The 21,584-nt window shown below is 60.6% G+C and overlaps 1 protein-coding gene across 1 annotated transcript; it reads right to left on the bottom strand.

The window, feature by feature from the left end:
• Nucleotides 1-1,513: 1,513 nt before the first annotated feature.
• PTGS1 (prostaglandin-endoperoxide synthase 1) lies at nt 1,514-12,956 on the bottom strand. The gene is made up of 11 exons (XM_027688080.1): nt 12,845-12,956; nt 7,494-7,610; nt 7,196-7,336; nt 6,309-6,452; nt 5,829-6,010; nt 5,657-5,740; nt 5,121-5,367; nt 4,265-4,551; nt 3,402-3,549; nt 2,750-3,125; nt 1,514-2,672 (listed from the first exon to the last, which is right to left on the bottom strand). Exons 1-10 carry the CDS (start codon nt 12,954-12,956, stop codon nt 2,770-2,772), a joined length of 1,818 nt encoding a protein of 605 aa, XP_027543881.1. The 3' UTR covers nt 1,514-2,672; nt 2,750-2,769.
• Nucleotides 12,957-21,584: the final 8,628 nt, after the last annotated feature.

Here is a 21,584-nt window from a genome sequence, read left to right as displayed (position 1 = left end):
GGCACAGGGAGCCCTTGCCAGGGTTGGGGGATGCTGACAGACAACACTAGGGATGCAAACCACTGGCTCCTGCCTTGGATGTGGCTGCATGTTGTGATGGACAAGCTGGTGAGGATGTGAGTGATTTCTGCAAGCTGCCATGGCTGGAAAAGCAGCAAAGAAAACACAAGGGCCTGGCAGTGCTGGGCTGGGGGAAGCTCTGTGCAGGGCTGTGGGTCCCTGGGCTCCTGGAGGGGATTTCAGTAGTGTATTGGATGCTGGGAATGGTACATGTTGGTCCTACAAAGAAAAATTTCAAAGCTTTCCCTGCCAGCAGGAGGGAGATGGTTCACTCTCCTGGACTAGGGGCACAGCTGGAAGAGGTGTCAGGTTTGCCAGTGTTGGCTCAGCTGAATTCCCATGAAACGTTCCTCCTTGGTGGCAGAGCATCCAGGCTCCCCGTGTGCCTGAGGGGCTCTCCTCACTTATCAGTTGGTCCCAAAGCAGCACTGGCAGCCAGAGATAGCCACAAACAAACCCAGGATGTTTGTGGTCTAACTGACACCAGCCCAGCTCATGCCTGTCTCCAGCTGGGGAGGGATGCTGGGGGCTGGAGCAGCTCGGGAAGGGTCACACGCACGTCTGGCTGGAGGCACAGGGGCTGGATCCAGTGTGGGTGGGAAAGGGCTGTGTCCTCCTCTTGGCTTGGTGCTCAGCACTCCTGCACGGCACGGGGGGAGCAGTAGGACTGGGGTCTCTGTGTGCCAGGACTGGGCAGGGCACAGGCAGGGCACGGGCAGGGCAGGGCCAGCCCAGGTGAGCACACAGCAGGTGAACCTGCCCGCTGCGCCCTCGTGGGTTGTGTCAACCTCTCTGCCTCCCCATGTCCTATCAGGAAACTAAAATTCAGATGGTATCCAGGTGAAACTCTCTCATTTCTGAAGGGTTAAAGAGAGCAAGAAGCGAGAAGGCCTTGGCAGTCTCTACTTGCAGATGTTCCCTCGCTGTGACGTCCTCCCAAGCACCCCTGCCAAGGCACCAGCCCTTTAAACCTCCCTGGTTTAAAATTCCTGTAACATCTCCCTGTAAGCAGTTTTACTATTGCCCAGAAGATCCTCACAATCCCCTCTCGAGGAATTTGGATCATGACAAATTTGGCTGGTCAGGGTTACAAAATCAGTGTGAGGAGGGTCCAGCTGGAAGCAGCACGGTCCCCATGGCCTCGTGGCACGAGGTCACCAGGGCAGGTGGGAGTCCTGCCAGGACACAGCAGGGGCTCGGGAGCAGTCCCCTCCCTCAGCTCAGCACAGGAGGAAGGTGCAGCCACCTGCTGCCTTCCAGACTGTGGCTGTTTCCTGCCCACAGAACACCAGGGCAGCCAGATTGAGGTGTGGATGGATTTTATGTGACAGCAATACACAAGGCTGGGTGTGAGTGCTGTGTCACCACAGAATCACAGAACATCCTGACTTGGAAGGGACCCACAGAGATCATCAAAGTCCAACTGCTGGCCCTGTACGGGACAATCCCAGCAATCCCACCATGTGCCTGAGACCATCACCCAAACACTCTGAACTGTGGCATCAGAACAGCGCAGGGCTGGGGGTGGCTGAAGGGCAGCGTGGCTCAATCCTGCGGGGGACACTTGGCCTCAGAGACCCCCACAGAAGCATCTCCTAAGGAGGGTGGTGACTCCGTTTATTCCTCACGTGCGGTCGGCAATGACCCGGCACAGCCAGAAGTGAGAGGAGTTTTTAAAATCATTTATTACTTTAAATGTCCGTTTTCCTGGAGGTGACCTGGGATCTGATGGGGATCAAGGCCAGTGACAGTGGCTGCCAGCGACACGTGGCTGGGCTGGGCGAGGGCTGACGTCTGCGTGCGGGGAGCAGGACAGCAGCAGGCTCTGTGTGCTGTGAGGATGTGTTGGCTGAGCTGTTAGTGCAGGGAAGTGTGATGATGGTGGGATGGAAGGGACTCCATCGCTGGGTGTGCACAGAGGCAGCATCTCGCTCCGAGCAGCCCCGGGTGCCCCTGGCACGTGCCAGGGTCCAAACCAGCGTGTAGGAGGCACAGGGGGTCTGGGAGGTCCGATCTGATGCTTCTCCCCTGGTCTCCTCCAGGAGAGACACTGCTTTGGTTCCTCCTCCTGGCTGTGTCCCGGCTGTGCCCCTGTGCTGGACAGGGTGGGGTGGACGGTCCGGAGGATGCAGGAGAAGCAGGGCAGGGCAGGTTCCTACTGCGAGCTCAGCCACTGCTGGGGCAGCAGGAACACCTACACCGTGTCCTTCCTGTCCATCAGGGAGCTCATCACGTAACCAGGTGCAGCAGAGGAGGGAGGAGTGTGAGGGCTCTGCACTCCCCTGTCCCGAGTGGGGAGGCCTTGTGGAAGAGGGGCTGCTGGTGGCCTGGTGTTGGGAGGCAGCAGGGATGGAGGGTGACAAAGCACAGGGGAGTCCAGAGCATCCCCTGGGGAACCCCAAAGCTGGCTTTGTGCAAGGTATTCACTAGCAAGAGATGTGAGTCTGCTGAGGACAGCAGGGCAGCCACACTCCCGAGGCACTCCAGCTTTTCAGAGAGCTGGGAGCAGCCTCTCCTCGAGGGCTGGCGTGGAGGACGTCCAGGATGGGACCATCTCCTGTCCTGCTCCTGCTCAGCATGGGGTGGGCAGGACCCTGTGTCCCCACCGTTCCCTGCAGGAAGGAACGGGATACTCAGCACCAGGCTGGGAGTTCAGCTCAGCTGGTGCCTGGGCAAGGACAGTCCCTACCTGGGGGGGTCATCCCGGTGCTAGAGCTCTGTAGATGGTCCCCCACCCCGAGAGCTGCCGTGTTCCACAGCATCCGGCACGTGGAACGCCACGTACGGGCACCTCTTCACGTTGAGGCACACGAGCTTCTCGAGCGACGCCGTCTTCACTATCTCAAAGCCGGTGGCTCCACCGAAGGTACTGGGTTTCCAGTACTCTGGGGAGCAGATGGGATTCCCAAAAAGCCCCTTCAGGGAAAACGGAGCTCCAATCTCCACCATGCTTTCCCCAAAAATGCCATTGGGCTGGGGTTTCTCGAGCAGCAAGCCTGGATAAAACTCCAGAGCATCAATGTCTCCATACAGCTCTTCCAGCTCCGCCGCCTTCTCTTCCTCTCCTGCCCCAAGGGAACGTCAGAGTGCTTTAGCAAGGGAATCAGGCCTGGCAAGGGCCGGTCATCCAGCCCACAGGAGGAAGGACCCCTGCAAAATGGGCATCAGCCCAGTCTGCCCCACTGCAGGGGCCACGCCCAGGCAAGGCTGGGACGGGCAGGAGCGGCTGCTCTGCGGGGCAGGCCCGGTGGCAGTGGGACAGCTTGTGGTCTTGTACCCACCTGTGGGCACAGGGCACCTGCCCTGCCCCAGCAAAGCCCCGGGCAGCACTGCAGCCCTACCTGTCAGCTCCTGGAAGGACTTGTAGGGCTTCATGCCAAACCTCTTCCGATACTCGTTGAAGGGCTGCAGCCTCAGCTGCCGGGACTCCTTGATGACCCCAATGGCCACGTGCAAGACATTGGCGTTGATGGTCTGTCCCCCACCGATCTGGAGGGCAAGAACACAAGGGGGAGCACACGTGAGGCACAAGGCAGCACCAGGATCAGCTCCAGGAGAGCCACTGTGCTAAACCATCCGTGTGTCATGGAGAGCAGCACATCATTGCAGCAGGAAGAAGAGGGGGAACCACTGGACAGTGCAAAGAACAGCTATAGAGCAGCTTGGGTAGGTCAGCCCTGTTCCCAGGGCAGGGAATGATGTGGGAGAAGCCCTGGATGGACCGAGTGACCCGGGAGGAGGAGAGAGGTTACAGGGGCTGGAGTTGCAGGGAGAAACCGGACACCCACAGAGCCTCAGCCTCAGCCGCGCTGCTTTGCACAAGAAAAGAGGGTCAGGAATGGAGACGCAGTGGCTTGGAAGAAAACATCCATGCGATGGCAGCAAAGAACAGCGCCAGACAAGCTGCTCCACTCCCAGCTGCTCCGGGCCGGGAGCTCCCCCCTTCCTCGGGCTCCGGGATATCCATCACCGGGATGGTTACTACAGAGCACCACGAGCAGAAACCGGCGCTGCCAGGGCCAGCCTTGCCTCGGTGCTTGAGGGGAGGACTCCTGATGTGCCCATCAGGTGCTGCCCTGGGCAGACTCTGTGTGTGATGTCTCACTGCCAAACGGGGACAGTCGTACCACCTCCGGGGTACCACGAGTGTCCCTGTGGGGTGTCACAGCCCAGCTCTGCCAGGGAGGGAAGAGCAGGTCCTTACCCTTCCTGCTACCTGCTTGGAGAAGGACTCCACCAGCACCTCCACGCCGTAGTCCATGAGCATGGAGGTGTTGTAGAGGAACTGCTGGTAGCTGTACTCTTCCCCCTGGATGACGAAGGAGTCGGGCATCAGCCCGTGCCAGTGGTAGAGCTGGTTGAACTCCACCGCGATGCGATTCCGGTACTGGAACTGTGACCCAAACAGCAGCTCGGGGTCGAACTTGAGGCTCAGGTAGTACCCACTGAGGTGCTGGACATAGTCTTCAACGACAATCTTGATGGTCTCCCCTGGGCAGGAGCAAAAGAAGCAGCTGGTGGCAGCAGGAGCCACCAGCTCTGTACCCCGAGATGTTTCCCATGTGCTACGGCAGCACATCCCAGCACCCACCATCTCCTGGGACCCTTCTGACTATGGGCTCGTTGAGCTGGCTGGGAATTTTTCAGTGAATTAGTGATTCAGTAGCAAAGGTCAGTCTAACAAAACCGAAGGGTTCCTGAGGGAGCTGACCTGGATATATTTTTTTAAAGGTACTGTGGTGACATGGCTTTTTTATGGGTTTTGGTCAGAAATTACTTTTCATGAGACATGAAAAGCAAATTTATAACGAACATTTTAAAAAAATCATTCAAAATTATGACAAAATTTTTCAAAATTAGTATTTTTGATGGACCAAACCCAATTTTTTGCTAAATGGGCCAAAGCCAATGATTTCCCAGAAGGATGCCAGAGGAACTTCTCAAGGCAGCCTGGCCACCACCCTCAGAGACTGGCCAAAACTGGGGCCTCGGGGCTTGCCCAGGGAGGTGGGACACAGAGCTCCGTGGTGCCCGTGCCCCGTGGCAGTGCCGTCCCTCACCGATGAGGATGAGCCGCGCCGTCTGGAAGAGCTGCTCGTCGTCCCAGGTGGGGTGTTCCCGCCTGAGCACGTCGCACACGCGGTTGTGCTCACGCAGCCAGAGCGTCCCGTACATGCACAGCCCTGGCAGCAGCCCGAACACCTCCTGCCCCATGGCCAGCTGCTGCTCCTTGGGCACGGCAGGCGGGTACACCATGTGAACGGGAGCGTCGGCGACCACGGGGGGGTACATCTCTCCATCCACCACCTGGGGACACAGGAACGAGGCGGGAGAAAGGGCAGAGGGGAGAAAAAAACACCCCGGTGAAAGCTTGCCCAGCCAGGAGCTACCTCCCTAAGGGTGCCATGTCTGCTCCCCTGCAAGAAGTGAGTGGGATGGAAACAGCTCCTCATACAGTCCCAACCTGCTGCGCCCCAAAGCTTGTCCCCCAGCCAGCAGCCACATGAAGCGTCAGGGCTGGAGTCTCCCAGGAGCTGCCAGAGGGACATGGGCTTCAAACAGCCCTGGGTCACGTTTCAGCCGTGCTGGGCAGTACCTGGAATTTCAGTTTCCCGTCCCTGAAGAGTCGCAGCTGGTGCTGCCGCTGCAGGTTGTCCCCGTAGAGATGTCCCAGGTCCACCTGAGGAGGGAGCAGGGCATCAAGGCTGCTCCGAGAGGCACCCGTGCCCCGTCACCCTCCTCCCTCCCACGTCCCCCGTGCCCCTCACCCCGTGCCCCAGGGCCTTGGTGAAGCCACGGCCCATCTTCCCGGATGTCTTGAAGAACTGGTGGGTGAAGTGCTGGGCGAAGAAGGCGAACATCATGTTGGTGCCTCGGGGATCAGCCTCGAACTTCTGCCGCAGCAGGAACCTCTCTGCCAGGAGCTGGGGATCGGGGAGCTGCTGCTTCCCTGTGAAGGATGGAGGTTGAGGGCGGATGCCCAGTGCCGGCTTGGCTGGGTGCCAGTGCTGTCTGCAGGGCTGCTGGTGGTGTCTGCAGAGACACAACCCTCTCACACATGCCCTGAGCTGTCCCAGCAGCGTTTCAGGTGCCATCAAGCTCCTCCTGCCACAGGGCCAGCCTGGGCAGGGCAGAGGTAGGACGTGGCACTGCCAGTGGTGCCTCGCAGATGTGTCCACGGCAGCGAAAGCTCGGCCATGGGTGGGTGGGAAACCCTCAGGATGCCAGTTCCCCAGGCCAGCACATACCTTTGGTGCCCATGGGCGTCGGGCAGTCGTCCGGCACGGGTGGGAGGACGCGGGTGTAGTAGCTGACATTGGAATAGGCCTCCCAGCTGATGTAGCCGTAGTCGGAGTTGAAAGTGGGGGGGCTGGGGATGAGATTGGCACGAACTGAAAGGAGAGAGGGGGATCACCACTGTGGGGCGAGGGGCAGCACCCCCCCAGCCTCTACCCTGACCCCTGCCCACCCGCTCTGTGCTGCCAGATGCCCTCCCCTGACACCCCGAAAACCAGGAAGGTACCAGCAGCGGAGGCACGTGGGCATCCTGGGATTTGCTCCGAGCCTTTTAAAGGCTGCGATTCCCTGGGGAAAAGGAGGGCCTGTACTAATGCTTTAAGTGGATTTTTGGATGATGAATGAGATGACAAACCCATAGAAATGGTGAAACCAACAGCCGGAGCCTTGTGAGTGTGTCCCTACGGCTCCAAGAGCTGGAACCTAAATATTTATGCAAAGTGATGAATGTGGGGACATGAGTAACAAGGGCCATATTTGCACAGGCTGCTTTCCATGCAGCTGCACGAGAGTCCCTTGGTCCAGGGAGTGCAGCATGCCAAGAGCTGCTCGTGTTTTCCAGCTGGCTGGCAGCCCAGCACAGGGCTGGGGACCCCCTGAGCCCCACCACTGCCTGTCCAGGCAGCCCCCCTGGGCTGAGTGACAGTGTGGCAGCGTGATGGAGTGATGGGGTGACAATGCCCTGGCTCTCCTGGTGAGGTGGCTCCAGCCTGATGCCCACCGTGCCCACAGGAGCTGCTCAGCATCGCTGCAGCTGTGCCATCCCCACCCACACCTCTTCTCATGTTGGGGCATCCTCGAGTCCTGATGAACCCCGAGACCCTCTCCAACCCCTCACCTGTCAGCACGAGCCTCATGAGCGTGTCCCTGATGAAGGTTCTGTTGATAATGTCCCAAAACCACTTGAAGTGGGTCAGGACGAAGTGGTAGAAGGCAGGACTGGGCTTCAGCAGGTTGTGGAGGCGCGTCCAGAACTCAGCTGAGGGAGACAGACCAGGCAAGTCACTCACCCCACTAATGAAGCCCACTAACAGCCCCGGTCCACCCACACTGTTGCTGTTGGTGAGAGCAGTGCTGTGGGCACAGTGAGCTGCCCTGGGATCCAGGGGTGCCAGATCTGGGCCACGGGGACTTACGGGAGGTGCAGTTGACCCCGTAGTATCCCGTCCTGGTGCAGTCACACTCGTATTCTCCCAGACCGACCCTCACACACACCCCTTGGTGCAGGCAGGGGAAATAGCAGCAGGGATTCACTGCAGGGAGAGAGAGAGAGACAGAGATCACCATCCAGCCACCCTGTCACAGCATCCAGTGGCTCCCTGCTCCTCACGGAGAGACACTGCCTCGGACACAGCCGAGGTGCAGCTCAGGAGATGAGGTGCTTTGGTGCAGCCACCTTCGTGAGCCCAGACCCCGGCTCTGGTGTCAACAACATGCTGCAGGAGCCCAACGCTGCCCATCACCGGGGTCTCCCGCACACCCGGGGCTGTACCTTCGTGCCTGGGGGGCTGCAGTGCCCCCAGAGCCCCAGCAGGGATAAAGCCGTGCAAACACACCCCTGTTCACCGCAGGGACCATTGTCAGGGCAGGGTTTGCTTTGGCAGGCGGCCCCTCGGCCCCGAGCGGATGGAAGGGGCCTCGCCGGCCTCACTCCCAGCTCCCGCCCAGCCCTTCCTCTACCACCTTCGTGCCCGGCCTGCAGGCACGAGATAAGGGCCCCTTCCCGCCCGTCCCAGGGAACAGGGACAGGGAGATCCCCCCGGCACAGAGCAGCTCCTGCACTGGGGCAGCACTCGGCACTATCCATGCCAAGCTCCTCTGATCCAACCTGGAGCAGGCAGGTCCTTGTAACTCCACCATCCACAGCCCCTCCAAGAGCAGCAAAACTCAGGGGAGAAAGAGCAACACAATCTGGGGTGGCTGGAGACCCCTCTGCCTTCCATCAGCCCAGGGAATGCTGTGGAAATTGGGATGTCCTCTGCCACAGCTGCCTCCTGAAAGCCTCACTGGTGGCATCCTCAACGTCACTGAGGAGGGTTGGTTCCCACAGACCCAGGATGGAGCCTTTGTGCCAGGAGGATAAAAGTGCATAGAGCCAAGTGGCTGAGTGTGTTATAGCACATCAGAGGTCACCAGCCCCACCAGGACACACAGCACTCGGGGACACGAGTGCCACCAACACAGTGTGCAGCTCCAGAGCCACCGGCTGTGGGAATGGGGAGGATGGGCAGCACGCCCTGAGTGCCACAAAAGACTGAGAGCCACTCCCAGTGTGCCCAGTGTGCCATGGATGATGAAGAAAGGTCTCCTGGGTCCATCAGCTGCTCTGCATAGCCCCTGAGCTCACCAGGCCCCTGCCAGACCTGGTTCAGACTCTTCGGGAGTTTGGGAACAGGTTCCAACACTGGGGTGGAGGGGGCGGAGGGATGGGCACGCAGAACAGAAACCTCATTTTTTCCATAGGAAATTGAAGCTAAAAATTAACATCTTTAAAAAATAAAGCTAATTTTGTGACGTTGCTCAATCTTCCAGCAGCCACACGCTCGAGGCAGGGCAGGGGCTGCCTGGGAGCCCAGGGCTCAGCCGGCAGCTCTGCCGGGCTGTGCTCAGCCCTGTGGCCCCAAATCCCTCACGGCACAGGGGCCGGCTTGCAAAGACGTGCTCAGCTCCCAGCACTTCCATCAGGCTCCCTTTCATCTTGGATCTTTTAATGTCTCCAGACGGGAGGCAGCAGGCAGGATCTTATTTATCTCAGACAAATTAAGGTCAGACCACCCGTTCGGATTTTTGCAAGATGGGAATTTTTGGAAAGGGGGAGGTGTTGCAGTGCATCTGCAGCATCCTGCGGGATATTCCCATGCTGGTGCCTCGCACATGGCTCTGCTGCAGACCCTGCAAACATCCCAAAGAGCAGCCCCGTGCTGTGCCCCGTGCAACTTGCAGGGATGCGGGGCTGCCGCAGGTGCCGCAGGGCTGGGAGGATGCTCCAGGCCGCAGGCTCTGGCAGAGCAGGTCGTGTCCTGCCCTGTCTCTCCAGCTGATATGGGGAGTCAGGAGAAGTTCATCCTGCCGGGGCTCTCCCCGGTGCGGGGCTCGATGGCAGGTCGTGCCGAGCCCTCCTCCGAGGCGGGTTTGGCCGCATGCCGGGCTTGGCCGAGCCGCCTCCTCCCACGGTTCAGCGCAGTGTCAGTGCCGCGGGGTCCCGGAGGTGGGGTGGGAGCAGCATGTTCCAGCCAGAAGGGTGGGAAAGGGATGGATGGAGCGTGTCCTGGCCCGCGACAGCAACCCCCTCACGTCCTTCTGGAGCCTCCCTCCCGCAGCAGCTCCCGGCTCTCCCCACCCCGGCCAGGAATCCTGCGCCGGCCCTGCCAGGAGGCTCCAGGTATGGGGAAAGCTGCTGCCAGTCTCTGTGTGGAGCACGGCCCCTCCGTGACGGCAGAGCTGGTGAACACGCTCCATCACCGCTGAAAAATGCCAGATTTCGGGGACAACATCCGCTCTGCAAACCGCAGCCAAAGCAACCTGGGGTGAATCACGGCCGGGATGGAGCCAGGCTTGCTCGATGGGACACGGCCCCGCGGCCGCAGGCTCGGGGGATGATGAAAGGCTCACGCACTTGTTTTTCCTCATCCAGGGAAGGTTTTTCTCGGGCCCACGAACCGCTCACAGCACACGCACCGCAGCCAGACCATCATCTGCATCCACTTCTGGCAGCACCGTGAGCGGGAGCAGCGTGCCAGGGCCGCAGCTGTGCAGCTCGTGGGCTCAGCCATCCTCCCCCTGCACCTGAGCGGGGCTGCTGGCCCTGAGGATGGGCTGGGGGCAGGCTGGAGGGGTGGCAGCCCCAGGGCTCTCGGTGTGGCGGCTGCCTCCCCTCTGCAGCCCGGGGTGACGCTCCAGGAGCCCGGCTGTGCTGAGGGGATGTGCTGGGAGGAGGCGCAGACCAGGGGCTGTGTAAACAGGCATGAATCCAGAGAGGCTCTGCCAGAGGTCCCCAACTGCCCTCACACAGCCTGGTCCATGCCAGACCTGCCCCGTGGCTGGGGCTCGGGCAGATGCTGATGTTGGGGTGCTGCCCCAGCTCCTGTTTGGCAGCAGTGACGCAGCTGAATTGCGGGATGGCTGTGGAGAGGACGGTCAGGTTTACTTTGCAAAAACACTTGTACAAAACTTCACCCCTGAAGGCAAGCCAGCTGCCAAGGGCAATATCTGCAGGGAAAACTGAGAAACACCATGGGAGCAGCCTGGCTCCACTCAGCCAGAGGAAAAGTCTACAGAGAACAAACACCGTGGCTCAGAGCCAGCAAGGAGTCAAGAGGAGAGCTCTGAGCAGCAAACACCAAGTGAGCAGGAGATCCCAGCCTCAGCCCAACATCCTGTTATTTGGTCTTGGAGAGCAGATCCGAGGGCTAGATTAGGGCTGTGGTCCTCCTGGCACAAGGCTGGGGAGGAGCAGAGCCCAGACACTGCTGACAGCACCTCAGGGCACAGTGCAGTTCCCCTAATTTCTCAATCAGATATCTCCCTCCCTAATTAAGGCTTGGAAGAGAGACATCCTTTCATGTATATCATGTATCCCAGGTATTTTTTTTTCCTCCACGTAGTCAAATTTGCTTTGATCCTGGTGTGCAGCAGTCAGCTCCAGGGCTGCACCATTCCAGCCTGCATCTGTCCCAGCTGCTTCAGGCACGTGGGGCTCCAGTGTGTCCCTAGGCCCTTGTCCTGTGCCAAGCAGAAAACACAGGTGCTGGTCTCAGATGTCCTCAACCCCCAGAGGGGCTTCTCGGGAAGATGAAAGCCATGCAGAGGGATGGCCAAGCCAGAGGAAGAGCCACACAGAGGCTGTCCCTTGCCTGTCCCTGTGGTCCAGCCCAGCAGATGACAGCCAGGTCCATCCCATGGGGTCACTGCTTTGAGCAGATGTGCCCAGTGTGCCCCTCAGTGGGGTCACTGCCACCTCGCCAGCACCGGCCCCCTCCTCCAGCACTGGCTCCTGCTGCTCCTGCTCTGACCCTGCTGCCTGAGGTTGAGAAGCCAGAGGTTTTGCAGGTGGCTTGGCCACACTGGGGTCACCCAGCCCTGCTGTCCCCAGCAGCTGGACCTGCCACCTCCTGCTGAGTGGACTCCTGGAGTCTCCTGCAGAGCTGACACGGCCACCCCTCTGCATGGCCATGGCCATAGGGTCTCCAAGCACTGCAGCTCCTGGTCATGTTCCCCTTTTGGACACATTTGCTGCCAAAACAGGGAAGTCTGCCCCTCTGGGTCACTGCTTTTGCACAGGACCAGCTGCTCCAGCACAGAGCAGGGGGTAGACCCGGACACAGGGTCACCATCAGCACCATTTGAACACAGGCAGTCAGAGCCCCTTGAGAGATGCAGCCCATGGGCCTGGGCTGGTTTTGCTGAGAACTTTCCTCTAGCAAGGAACTGTAAAATCTGAGAAGTGTCCCAAGCTCCACACTGGGATGGTGTTTTTCTCCAGGGAGGAAGATCTTTTCACAGAAGAGGAACTGGAGTCGATGCCCCTGCTAAGGACTTGGAGGAATCTGTGCTCTAGGGGCTGGGAATGGAGCTAATGGGATTCAAGAAAGGGTTTTGTTTAACAACGTGCTCCGTGGGTGCCTGCCACAAGCAGCATTACTCCTGGACATCCCTGAGTGCACCTGAGCCCAGCACAGCCATGCCAGCACGTGGTGAACTTCTGCAGCACATGGGATGGGAACCAAACGATGGCTCAGGGCACCGGAGGCATCCCTGCTGCTCCCAGTCCTATATCCTCACCCCCAGCTGCAGTTTCACCTGGCGTGCGTTTGGGGACAGCAGGAAAGGCCCTGACTGCCAGCATGCATGGATATTGTCCCCCTTTCTTTCGAGAAGCCCCGTCCCGGCTGGGGGGCTGCAGGGACCAGCCGGCTGCTGTCCCCCAGCCCGGTGGCGGGCCCGCCCCGGGGTGGCCGCGGTCTTGGCCGGGGTCCAGCCCTGTCGTGCGTCCCCGGCCGCCCCGGGCCAGCGATGTCTCCTCCTGGCCCTGCGTGTGGTCCCTGCGCGGCCGCTGCGGGAGGCGGAGGGGAAGTTTGTTCTACCCGGGCGGTTTTGCTCCCAGTCACGCGTGACGGGCCAAATCCTGCAGCTCCGGGCGCCGCGGGCACCCTGACCCGGGCGGGGGGTCCCGCCAGCCGCCCCTGCCCACCCTGCCTGCCCTCCGCTCGGGGCTCCTGCTCGCAGCCCCGCGGGCACCGGCGGGACCAGCCCTGGGCGACGGGTGCAATCTCTCCCGGGACCCGCCGGAGCGCGGCCCCGTCCCGCAGCGCCCGCCCCACGCCCCCGGGACCCCCGGTACTGGATCCTGCGGGACCAGGTCCCCCCGCATCCCCCGGGGCCGGATCCCCCCCCGGTGCGGGATGTCGCCGCTCCACCGCTACGGACTTCCCCGCGCCTCCCTCGCTCCCTCCCTCCCTCCCTCCCGGTGCGGTGCCGCCCCGCGTACCGGAGCCGGTGCCGGCGGCGCTCCCGGCGGCGCAGAGCAGCAGCACGGCGTGGGCGAGCAGCAGCCGCAGCCCCGCGGCCGGGGGGGCCCGGGCCCGGCACCCACCGCCCATGGCGAGAGGCAGCTCCGCCGCGTCCCGCCGTCGCGCCCGGCCCGGCCCCGCCGCCCCCGCCCCCGCCGCGCCGCCTCCCGCCCCCGACGGGACGGGACGGGACGGGGCCGCCTCCGACAGCCCGGCCCGCCTGGGGGCTGCCCCCACCGCCCCCCCCCCCCCCGGTTGCCGCGGCCCCCTGTGCCCCCCCCCCCAGCCGTGCCTCGAGGTCCCCCAGGAGCACCAAGTCCCCCCGTTTCCCTCCCTGAGCATCTCCATGCCCGGCTTCTGGTACACACATGCCCCTGCATTCCCACGCCCTTGTTCCCACGTCCCACTGCATCTCCATTCCCAAACCCTGATCCCTAGGTCCCCTGGGACCCCATGCCCATCCCCTGATCCCCCGGGCCCGGCTGAACTCCTTCGAGTGGCCGCAAGAGGCTGCCCTGGCAGCGCCCCCCGGTCGTGCCAGGAGCCAGGCTGCCCTCAGCCGCCAGCGGCCAGAAAAGCTGCGTTTATCGGTGAAACCATCGCCGGGTGTTTCCTGCCTGGATGCTTTGTTCCCAGCGCCAGCCCCTGGCAGCAGGGACAGGATCCAGCCAGCCCAGCCCGAGCAGGCACAAGACACCCCACAGAGGTCCTGTGGGGCTGGAAGAGGTTCTGTGTGGGGCTGGGGTGGCGTGAGCATGGTGGGCTGCAGACCTTGCTGGGATGTCCCCAAGCTGGTGGCCCCCAGGGCTCAGGGCCTGTGGCTGCTGACCCTCTCTCATGCTGCACTGTGGAAGCAGCAGAGCCCCTGGCCCAGGCCCGGCTGTGTGTGGGGGTTATCTCGGGTTGTGCTGTCCCTCCCTGCAGAGCGGCAGGAAGCCCCGGCAGGCGGGCGGTGCGCGGTTCCCGCACGGCTCCTCCGTGGATCCCGCGTGGTTCCTCCGCAGGTTCCAGCAGCAGAGAGGGAGTGTCCCCACAGGCGAGCGGCCTTTGCAGGTGTCCAAAAATGAACAAGGGCCTCAGATCCAGCATCAGCCATGACATAAACATGATCTCAGTGGGCTCTCGATGCGCTCACGCAGGGTGGGGACACCGCCTGCCTTCCACTGAGGAACGTGGCTGGAAATGCAAGGCAGGTTTTGCTGTGTGTGTGCAGTTGGTGTGTGCTGGGGCCAGGGCTGCTCCTGCCCTCTGCCAGGCTGCCCATGGTGTCACAGCCCCACTGAGAACAGAGTGGTTCCCCCCACGGGTGTGCGTGTTTCTCCTCCGTCCCCTCGGGCAGCACCAGCAGCCTCAGGTCTGGCGCGTCCTACTCCTGTCCCACACCCAACACCTGATGCTGTTTGACCGCAGCACGTGTGACCTGGTAGGGCCTGACCCTCTCACCCACGGGCCAGCCCAGCAGCCCTTGGGGATGTCCCACTCCAGCAGCGCTCCCATGCTCACTGCCCTTCCCTCTCATCAGGTTTTAATAATCACTCTCTTGCACAATACAGGAAACAGTTGCAACAGCCCAGGGCTGGCTGTCTCATTGAGGCCGCTGAGGGGCTGCTGTGGAGGGGCTGTCCCCGCGCTCCTGGGCAAGGGAGGGGGCTGCTGCTGCCAGCTGCAGGGTGTCCTGCAGACCCCTACCACTCCTCATGTCTCACCCCATGCCCAGACCCCTCACTCCAGCACTCAGTGCCACACTGGGCTGCTCAGCTCTAACCCAGCAGCTACTGAACTCCCCAGTGCCAGCCCCGGCTGCCAACAGACCTCCTGTGACTCTGTCTGAGCCGCAGCCCAGGATGTCTGACCACATGTCCCAGACTGGGAGCCAGCCCTGGGGCCCCACATGAATTGCTGCTCCCAGCCAGTGCAAGGACGGGTGGTGCTGCCTGGGCATTTTGTGAGACTGTGGCCTCACAGGCAGCACCATGGAGGGCACGTCTGGGGCCATGGGCTCAGCAACCTGGGCGCTGGGTCTGGCCAGCAAACACTCTGACACCACGCTGGAGTAGTAAGGGAAGCTCCAGTGTGGTGCTGCCAAGCCCCACGTGTGCCTCACCACCATGTCCTGGGCAAAGGTGGGAGAAACCACAAAACCAGACATCGACCTGATGAACCCCCTCAGAAGTTCCTGATGCCCAGAGGTTTTCCCCTGTCATGCCACACTCCTGGCTGTGCCCGTGCCAGTCCCACGCTGCTCTTCTGCTTTTCACAGCAGCAGCTGCGGGCGCCGGGGCTGCGGCTTTGCCCCTTTTCCTCCCGCGGCTTCCCTCCTCCTTCCGGAGGCACAGCTGGACTTCTGCTTCCTTTTTCTCTCCCCACTGCAGGGATGTGACCGTGCCCCCACTCTGGCTCTGGCCGTTTCAGGGCTCTCAGTGCTGCCCTGGGGATGTGCCAGTGTCAGAAATGCGGGATGGGCGCGGGAATGGCCACAGCGCTTCGGCTCCAGTGTAGGGTAGGATGGGGAAGGCGATTTTGGAGCCGTGCTGGGATGCACCCGAGCCCTCCGTGACCTGTCCTGCCATGGCCCCACGTGCAGGTCCAGGCAGGGACGGCGCGGGGGAGCGGCCGGTGCTGCCGGCGCGTCCTCCCGAAGGGAGGCAGCAGAACACCGCCGATGGCAGCGCGGCGGCGGGCGGAGGGAGGCACTGGGAGGCGCTGGGAGGCACTGGGAGGCACGAAGCACCGCTGCTCCCGAGCTGCTCTTCCTTGGGCAGTCCTCCGTCTCCCTTCGGGACCCCTGAGACCCCCATCCAGCGGGTTTGGAGTGATGCTGCCTCCGGAATCTGCAAAGCCACTGGAGCAGGGTAGTGGGACATAAAGTGACTGAGTGGGTCGATACCCCAAATCCTTTCCCCCATTTTCCCAGGGGCTCTGGAGCCATGGAGACACCTGGTGTCATGAAGATACCCCATAGGAACGCCCAGTGCCGCGGGGACACCTGGTGCCGTGGTCCCAAAGCCACGAGACGGGGGACGAGGTGACAGCTCAGGGAGTCCACCCACCCTGAGCCTCATGTGTGGGGGGCAGCCAAGCAGGGGCACCCCACAACCCCCCAGTCCAGTGCTCTGGGGTGGCCAAGCTTGGCTGTAGTGTGTCCCCCTGATCCCAGGGGATCTGCATTACCACGGAGCATCCCCAGGCTGATGACCCCATCCTTGTCCATCCCTGAGCAGCCCCTCTGTGGGATGTGGCTCAGTGGGGGAACCCTGACCGTGGTCTGCAGAGGATGGGCAGAGAACACAGAAGCTGAACCCCACGTTTTTCTGCTGTAAGGTTAAGAGGTGACAAGTCCCTGTGGGGAAGGTCCTGACAGCCACAGGAACTTAGTCCAGAACAAGAGCAGAGCAGATGCTGGTGGCTGGAGACCCTGCACGGGGCATCCCTGGGCTCAGAGGGTCTGTGGGGGTGCGGGGCCAAGCAGGGCAGCAGCGGGGGCAGCCCGGGGAGCGAAACTGTCCCCACTGGCCGAGCAGGGCAGGCGGCCCCTTCCCCAGCTCCGCCGGGCACAGCGGCGGAGGACCCAGCACTTCCTCCGGCACGGGGAGCTGACAGACAGTTTGGGGGGCTACAAATCAGCTGAAAAGCCGGGGCTGGACAGGCTGTCTGGGAACTCGTAACCTGAGCCCCAGGAAAGGAGGACTCAGGAAAGCGCTTTCAGCAATCATATTCATCATCTTCAGCTCGGGCTCATTAGGCTCGCGGAGCCCGGCCCCGCCACCGCCAACGCCTCCCGCACGCAGATAGAGCCGCCGGCTCAGACAAATAAATGCTTCCAGCTTCCCGGTGGATGCGACAGGTCAGGGAGCATCTGATGCCAATTACCCGCGGTGTAGGGTTCCCCGGCCGGGCTCGCCAGCACCGCGGCTCCTGCGCTCCGACCCTCCCGGCCGGGGCTGCCCCGGCCCACGTCCCCTCCAGTCTGGGGTGGCCCCATGGATCACCCTCTGCCAGGAGCCACGGGGGCAGACACAGGGGAGAGTTTTGGTCTCCCTTTGCAGCAGGAAGAGTATCCTTGTGCCACCGAGCTTTGGGCTCCTCCATCCCGGGATCGGGGAGTGGCGCAGGGACTGATCACCTGAGCATTTCAGGGGATGCTTGAAGGCCACCTCTCCACATGGCCGTCCCCACCAGCACTGGGCACCAGCGTGTCACTGCTGTCACTTCCTCCCAGGCTGTCCCCAGCACACGTGCTCACAGCATGGTGTGGCAGGGGCCCTCCTCCCCACTCCCCAGTGCGGGGCAGAGCGTGGACAGATGCCCTGGCTGGTGCAGCAGGTTTGGAGCCATCCTGGCCGAGGGTCTGGCAGAGCCCCAGGCACTAGGCAGCCCTTCACCAAGCAATGGGAAGGGTGTTGGGGCTGTGCATCCCCATGTGACAGCACGTGGGTCCCCTGCACCCTGCTGTGCCCACCATGTGTGGGTCTGGATATCCCTGGGACAGCACATCCTAATCTCAGGGGCTGAGCAAAGGGCAGCTGTGGGAGTCACCATCAGGTTCAGGTCCAAAATTACACTGGACCATGGAAACCCACAGACAGGGCTGGGAAGGGCCCCCAAGATCCAGGCCTCCATCCCGAGGGGTGATGGCAGCCAGCACAGCCATGCAGCCTCACCAAGGCCTCCCTCGCCCTGCAGCTCTTGGGGACAGCTGCACATCCCCAGTCCTCGGGGCTCAGCCTGGCCTGGACATCCTTAATTGCCCAAAGGTTGCTGTCCCTGGGCCCGGGGCCACGTGTCGGAGTGACCCTGGGCAGGAACCTGACACGGACACGAGTCATTCGGGATCAACGCTGGGGGCCAGGAAATTGCAACGGACACGAACCTAAATACGCTGCACGTCCCCCCAGGTAATCAGGGGCCGGGCCAGATTCCAGCTGACAGCTTAAATGCCTTAATTCCTTGGCCGCTGTGGTTCGAGGGGGTCCCGTGTGCCGTGGGCTTCTCCCAAACGGCCCCTGAGCTGGAGATTTGTCTGTAATTGGAGGCGTGTTGCATTCCCCTGAAAGTAGCCAGGTCCCGCTGGAGGGGGGCTGCGGGAAGGCAGCAATTTCCCTTATGGAATTATTTACCTGATTAGAGAGTTTATTTTATCAAAATTGCTTCAGAATGGGCCTGCTCAGTGTGTCCAGCGTGGGGAGCTCCCCGGTGGGGCTGGCGACCTGGAGACAGGTAATTTGTGTGGTTAATGGGACTAATCCACCAGGCAATTACACCAATAGATTTCACGGCTGCAAAGTGCTCTGTTCCCATTAATTAAAAATCTGTTAAGAAGATTAGCACGTAAAGGCATCAAAAGAAACCCACGAGTTTCTTTCCCCACCAGCCCTCAAAGGCGAGTGTGGGAGTGCTGGATTGCTCACATTAGCACAAAAATTGTTCTTTTAAAGGTAAGAGCTTCAACATCCAAAGTAACCGCTGACAGTTTCCCCCGACCTCCCTACCAAGAGGTCCTTTATCTTTAATTATAGTTTGTTTAAATTGGGCCTGATTGTTCATGTGGAGTGTTAGCTTAAATATATTTGGAACGTGTGGTTCCCTCGTGTGTGGCAGTGCAGTGAGAGGAGGGCAGCCCCCGGCTCAGCCCTGTGCCCTGGCAGGTGCCCCCGCTCTGGGCTGGTGCTCAGGACTGCTCAGGAGTGATGGGGGTCCAGGGGAGTCTGAACTCAGCATCCCACAGTTGAGATGGTCACAGCAGAGCAGGATGGCAGTGCCAACATTGGTACCACCATTGGCCGGGGCTCACCCACCAAACCCGGCTCTGCAGCGGATGCTGGGCTGGGTGGGCACCTCCCTGGTGTGGTGGAGAGCCAAGACCTCTCCAGCAGCTTCCCTGTGGCACAAGTCCCATGCCAGCACCACTTGCACCCCACGGATACCCCGCTCCCATCCCCACGATGCTGCTGCCGGCCAGCCCGGCTCTGCTCGGCCCCTCGGGGCCACCCCTGGGCTTTGTCCACAGCCAGACTCACAGCAAAACAAAAGCAAATTCCCCGGCAGCTGAAGGTGCCATTTTTACGGCTGGGCTGAACGAGGAAGTATTTTTTGATCTCTTAAAAATCCTGAATATTATCTGACAGTTTATCTTGTTTCTCGCATCCGTGTCTTTGCAGCAACGCCAGCTCATTTACATGTGTATTGCGCCTGCCTCCACGGGTGCTGAGGTCAATTGAAACTCAAGAAAAGAGGAGAAATTTATGCAAAACTGTTGATTGCATTTGTATGTAATGAAATCATCCAATATTCATCTGACTATAGACTCTAATCTGAAAGGAGAAGTGAAGGACATAAGAGTCACTGGAAAGCAATAATGAGCTTCTGTAGTGATTAAAAAAGCACTTGAGCTTTCTGAAAATCCAGCCAGAAATCGTGTCTAATCAACACGGAATATAGGAGGCAGAGATTACATTGATACATTTTGCAAAGCTCACTGTTGAAAATGTATGCGCGCTGTAAACTCTGACATGCCATCCAGGGGCTGTTGGATACAAATCCGGGCGGCACAATCAGCGCCCGGCTCGTCCCTGGCACAAAGCAATCTTGGTGTCTCTGCTCGATGACTCACAAGGAGCGCAATCACATCTATTTTGAAGAGCAATGTTGTTTTTTAACTATGTCGAGAGCTTCCAGCTTCCTTGGAGTTTTTCCTTCCCTTTGCCTCTGTTTTGAGTGTCCCCACGGCTGCCCACTCCAGGAGCTGGCGGGAGGTTGGTGCCTGTCCTGGTCCCTGTCCAGCAGCTCGGAGCAGGCTGGAACATCCTGGTGGTGCCCAGTGTGGGCAGCCTGGGGAGGGTGCAGTCTCTCCCGAGCAGGGATGTGCACAGGAATGTACCCCTTGTGCTGGGAGTGTGACTCCTCAGGGACCCCCACTCTTCCAGGCCATGGCAGCACTCGCCAGGTGGGAACACAACAGTGCCTCAGGTCAACAGATGCTGTTGGGACAGGGCTCCTGGTGAGGGCAGAGAGGTGTGGACAGCCCAGGGCAGAGCATGAGGGGTCCCATGGCATTTGCTGCCGAGGCCAAACCATGTGGTGGCCGATGTGGCGTCACCGACACAGACCCACATTACACCAGCCCAGCTGCTTTCTGGCCCGTGTCCCTACCCCTCCTGGGTTGTTTGGCACAGCTGGAGCTCCTTCCCACCCGCCAACAGCATCAGCTGCAGCTTCTTATCAGCTCTGGGTGCAATCCAGGCTGGAACCAAGTGAGAGGTTCCTGCTGGTGCTGCTGGAGGAGTGTTTGGAGCAGGCAGACCTTGTGCTGCAGCTCCTGGTGTGGAGCAGCAGGTGATTTACGCTGTGAAGGGAAAGTGGGACCTGTCCAGAGCTGCTGGTGGTGAGTGCCCATCCTCTCTTCTCCTGGGTGGTCCTGCTGCAGTCCTGAGTGGTTGGAAGGTGCTGGGGCTGGGGCTGGTGCTTTTTTCTGCTTGTCCTGCAGTGCAAGGTCCCGCGGGGAGCAGGATGGGCTGGGGGGGCACAGCTCCCTGGGCTCACGTGTTGCCTGCCCTGCTTTGGTGGTACCAGGGCTGAGAGCAGCATCTGTGGGTGCTGTGGCAGCTCCTGGCTGATGCAGAGCACAGGGCTGAGGTGAGGATGCAAATAAATGGGCTCCCCAGCCGTCCAGGCAGCTCCATCCCCGGCCCAGTGCTGGAGCAGTTTTACCACAGGTTTTATTTCCTGTGAGGCGCAGTGAGATGCTACAGGGTGAGGAAGAGCAGTAAATATTTGGGAAATTCCTCCCTACAGTGACCCCCTGAAGCTCCAGTGCCTGCCTCCATCAGCCCATCACCACCCCTCAAGGGCTTGGAGAATGGGAAGAGGCTGGAGAAACACCCGTGGGCAGCAGCAATTCTCCACCTGCCCTGGCTTTGTGGAGCTCCCAGCTCAGCAGCTGCTGCTCCTGGGCAGGTATCAGGAAAACCCTTCAGGGCCAGGCTGCTGCAGGGATGCTGAGGCTGCAACAATGGCAAAAGAAGCCCAGTTGATAAATGTCAAAAGAAATCCAGTAATCGGCTGAAAGCAATTTCCCGAGCCGAGGAACCGCCCTGGGCTCGCCATCTTCCTTTATTCATTTATCATGGCAAGGGCTTCGGCCAAAATACACAAAGCAGAGAAATTGTTGACATGTGGGGCCCTAGCAGAGCAAATCCTTCATCCTCCTCCCTCTCCCTGTGGCACACAAACTCACTTTTGGGGGAGTTGTTTATTTAAGGAGTGCAGAGCACTCGGCGCTCTTTGAACCCAAATGCCTTGGGAGCAGGGCTGGGGGGCTGCCACCACCTTCCTGCTCCTGCCACCACCTTCCTGCTCCTGCCATCACCAAGGCCATTTGCTCCCATGGGGAAGTACCTGCTGGCAGCGAGGAGCTGAGCTGTGTGATGTGCTCAGGATTTTGTCCTGCTTCTACCTCCTCCAACCCCACAGATGTGGTGCTAGTGGCTTGCACAGGTCCCCTGTAACTGGTCAGAGGGGGTAGATACTGGTTTTGGAAAGTTCCTGCGCTGGCTTTTGGTCTTCTCAGTCCTGGCTAATGTGTTGACAGTAGTGGTTTCAGTTCTCTGCCTTGGGGACCACAGAACCCCTGCCCACCCTGCACAGTCAGCGCTGAGTTCCCTCACCCCTTCCCAGTGGGGCAAATGCTTCTTCTGGGACATGGGAACTCAAGAGAACACA

Source organism: Neopelma chrysocephalum, unplaced genomic scaffold (genome assembly GCF_003984885.1).
Source record: "Neopelma chrysocephalum unplaced genomic scaffold, ASM398488v2 Primary Assembly neopelma1_74, whole genome shotgun sequence".
Taxonomy (NCBI): domain Eukaryota; kingdom Metazoa; phylum Chordata; class Aves; order Passeriformes; family Pipridae; genus Neopelma; species Neopelma chrysocephalum.
This window is presented reverse-complemented; position numbering and strand designations above follow the sequence as displayed.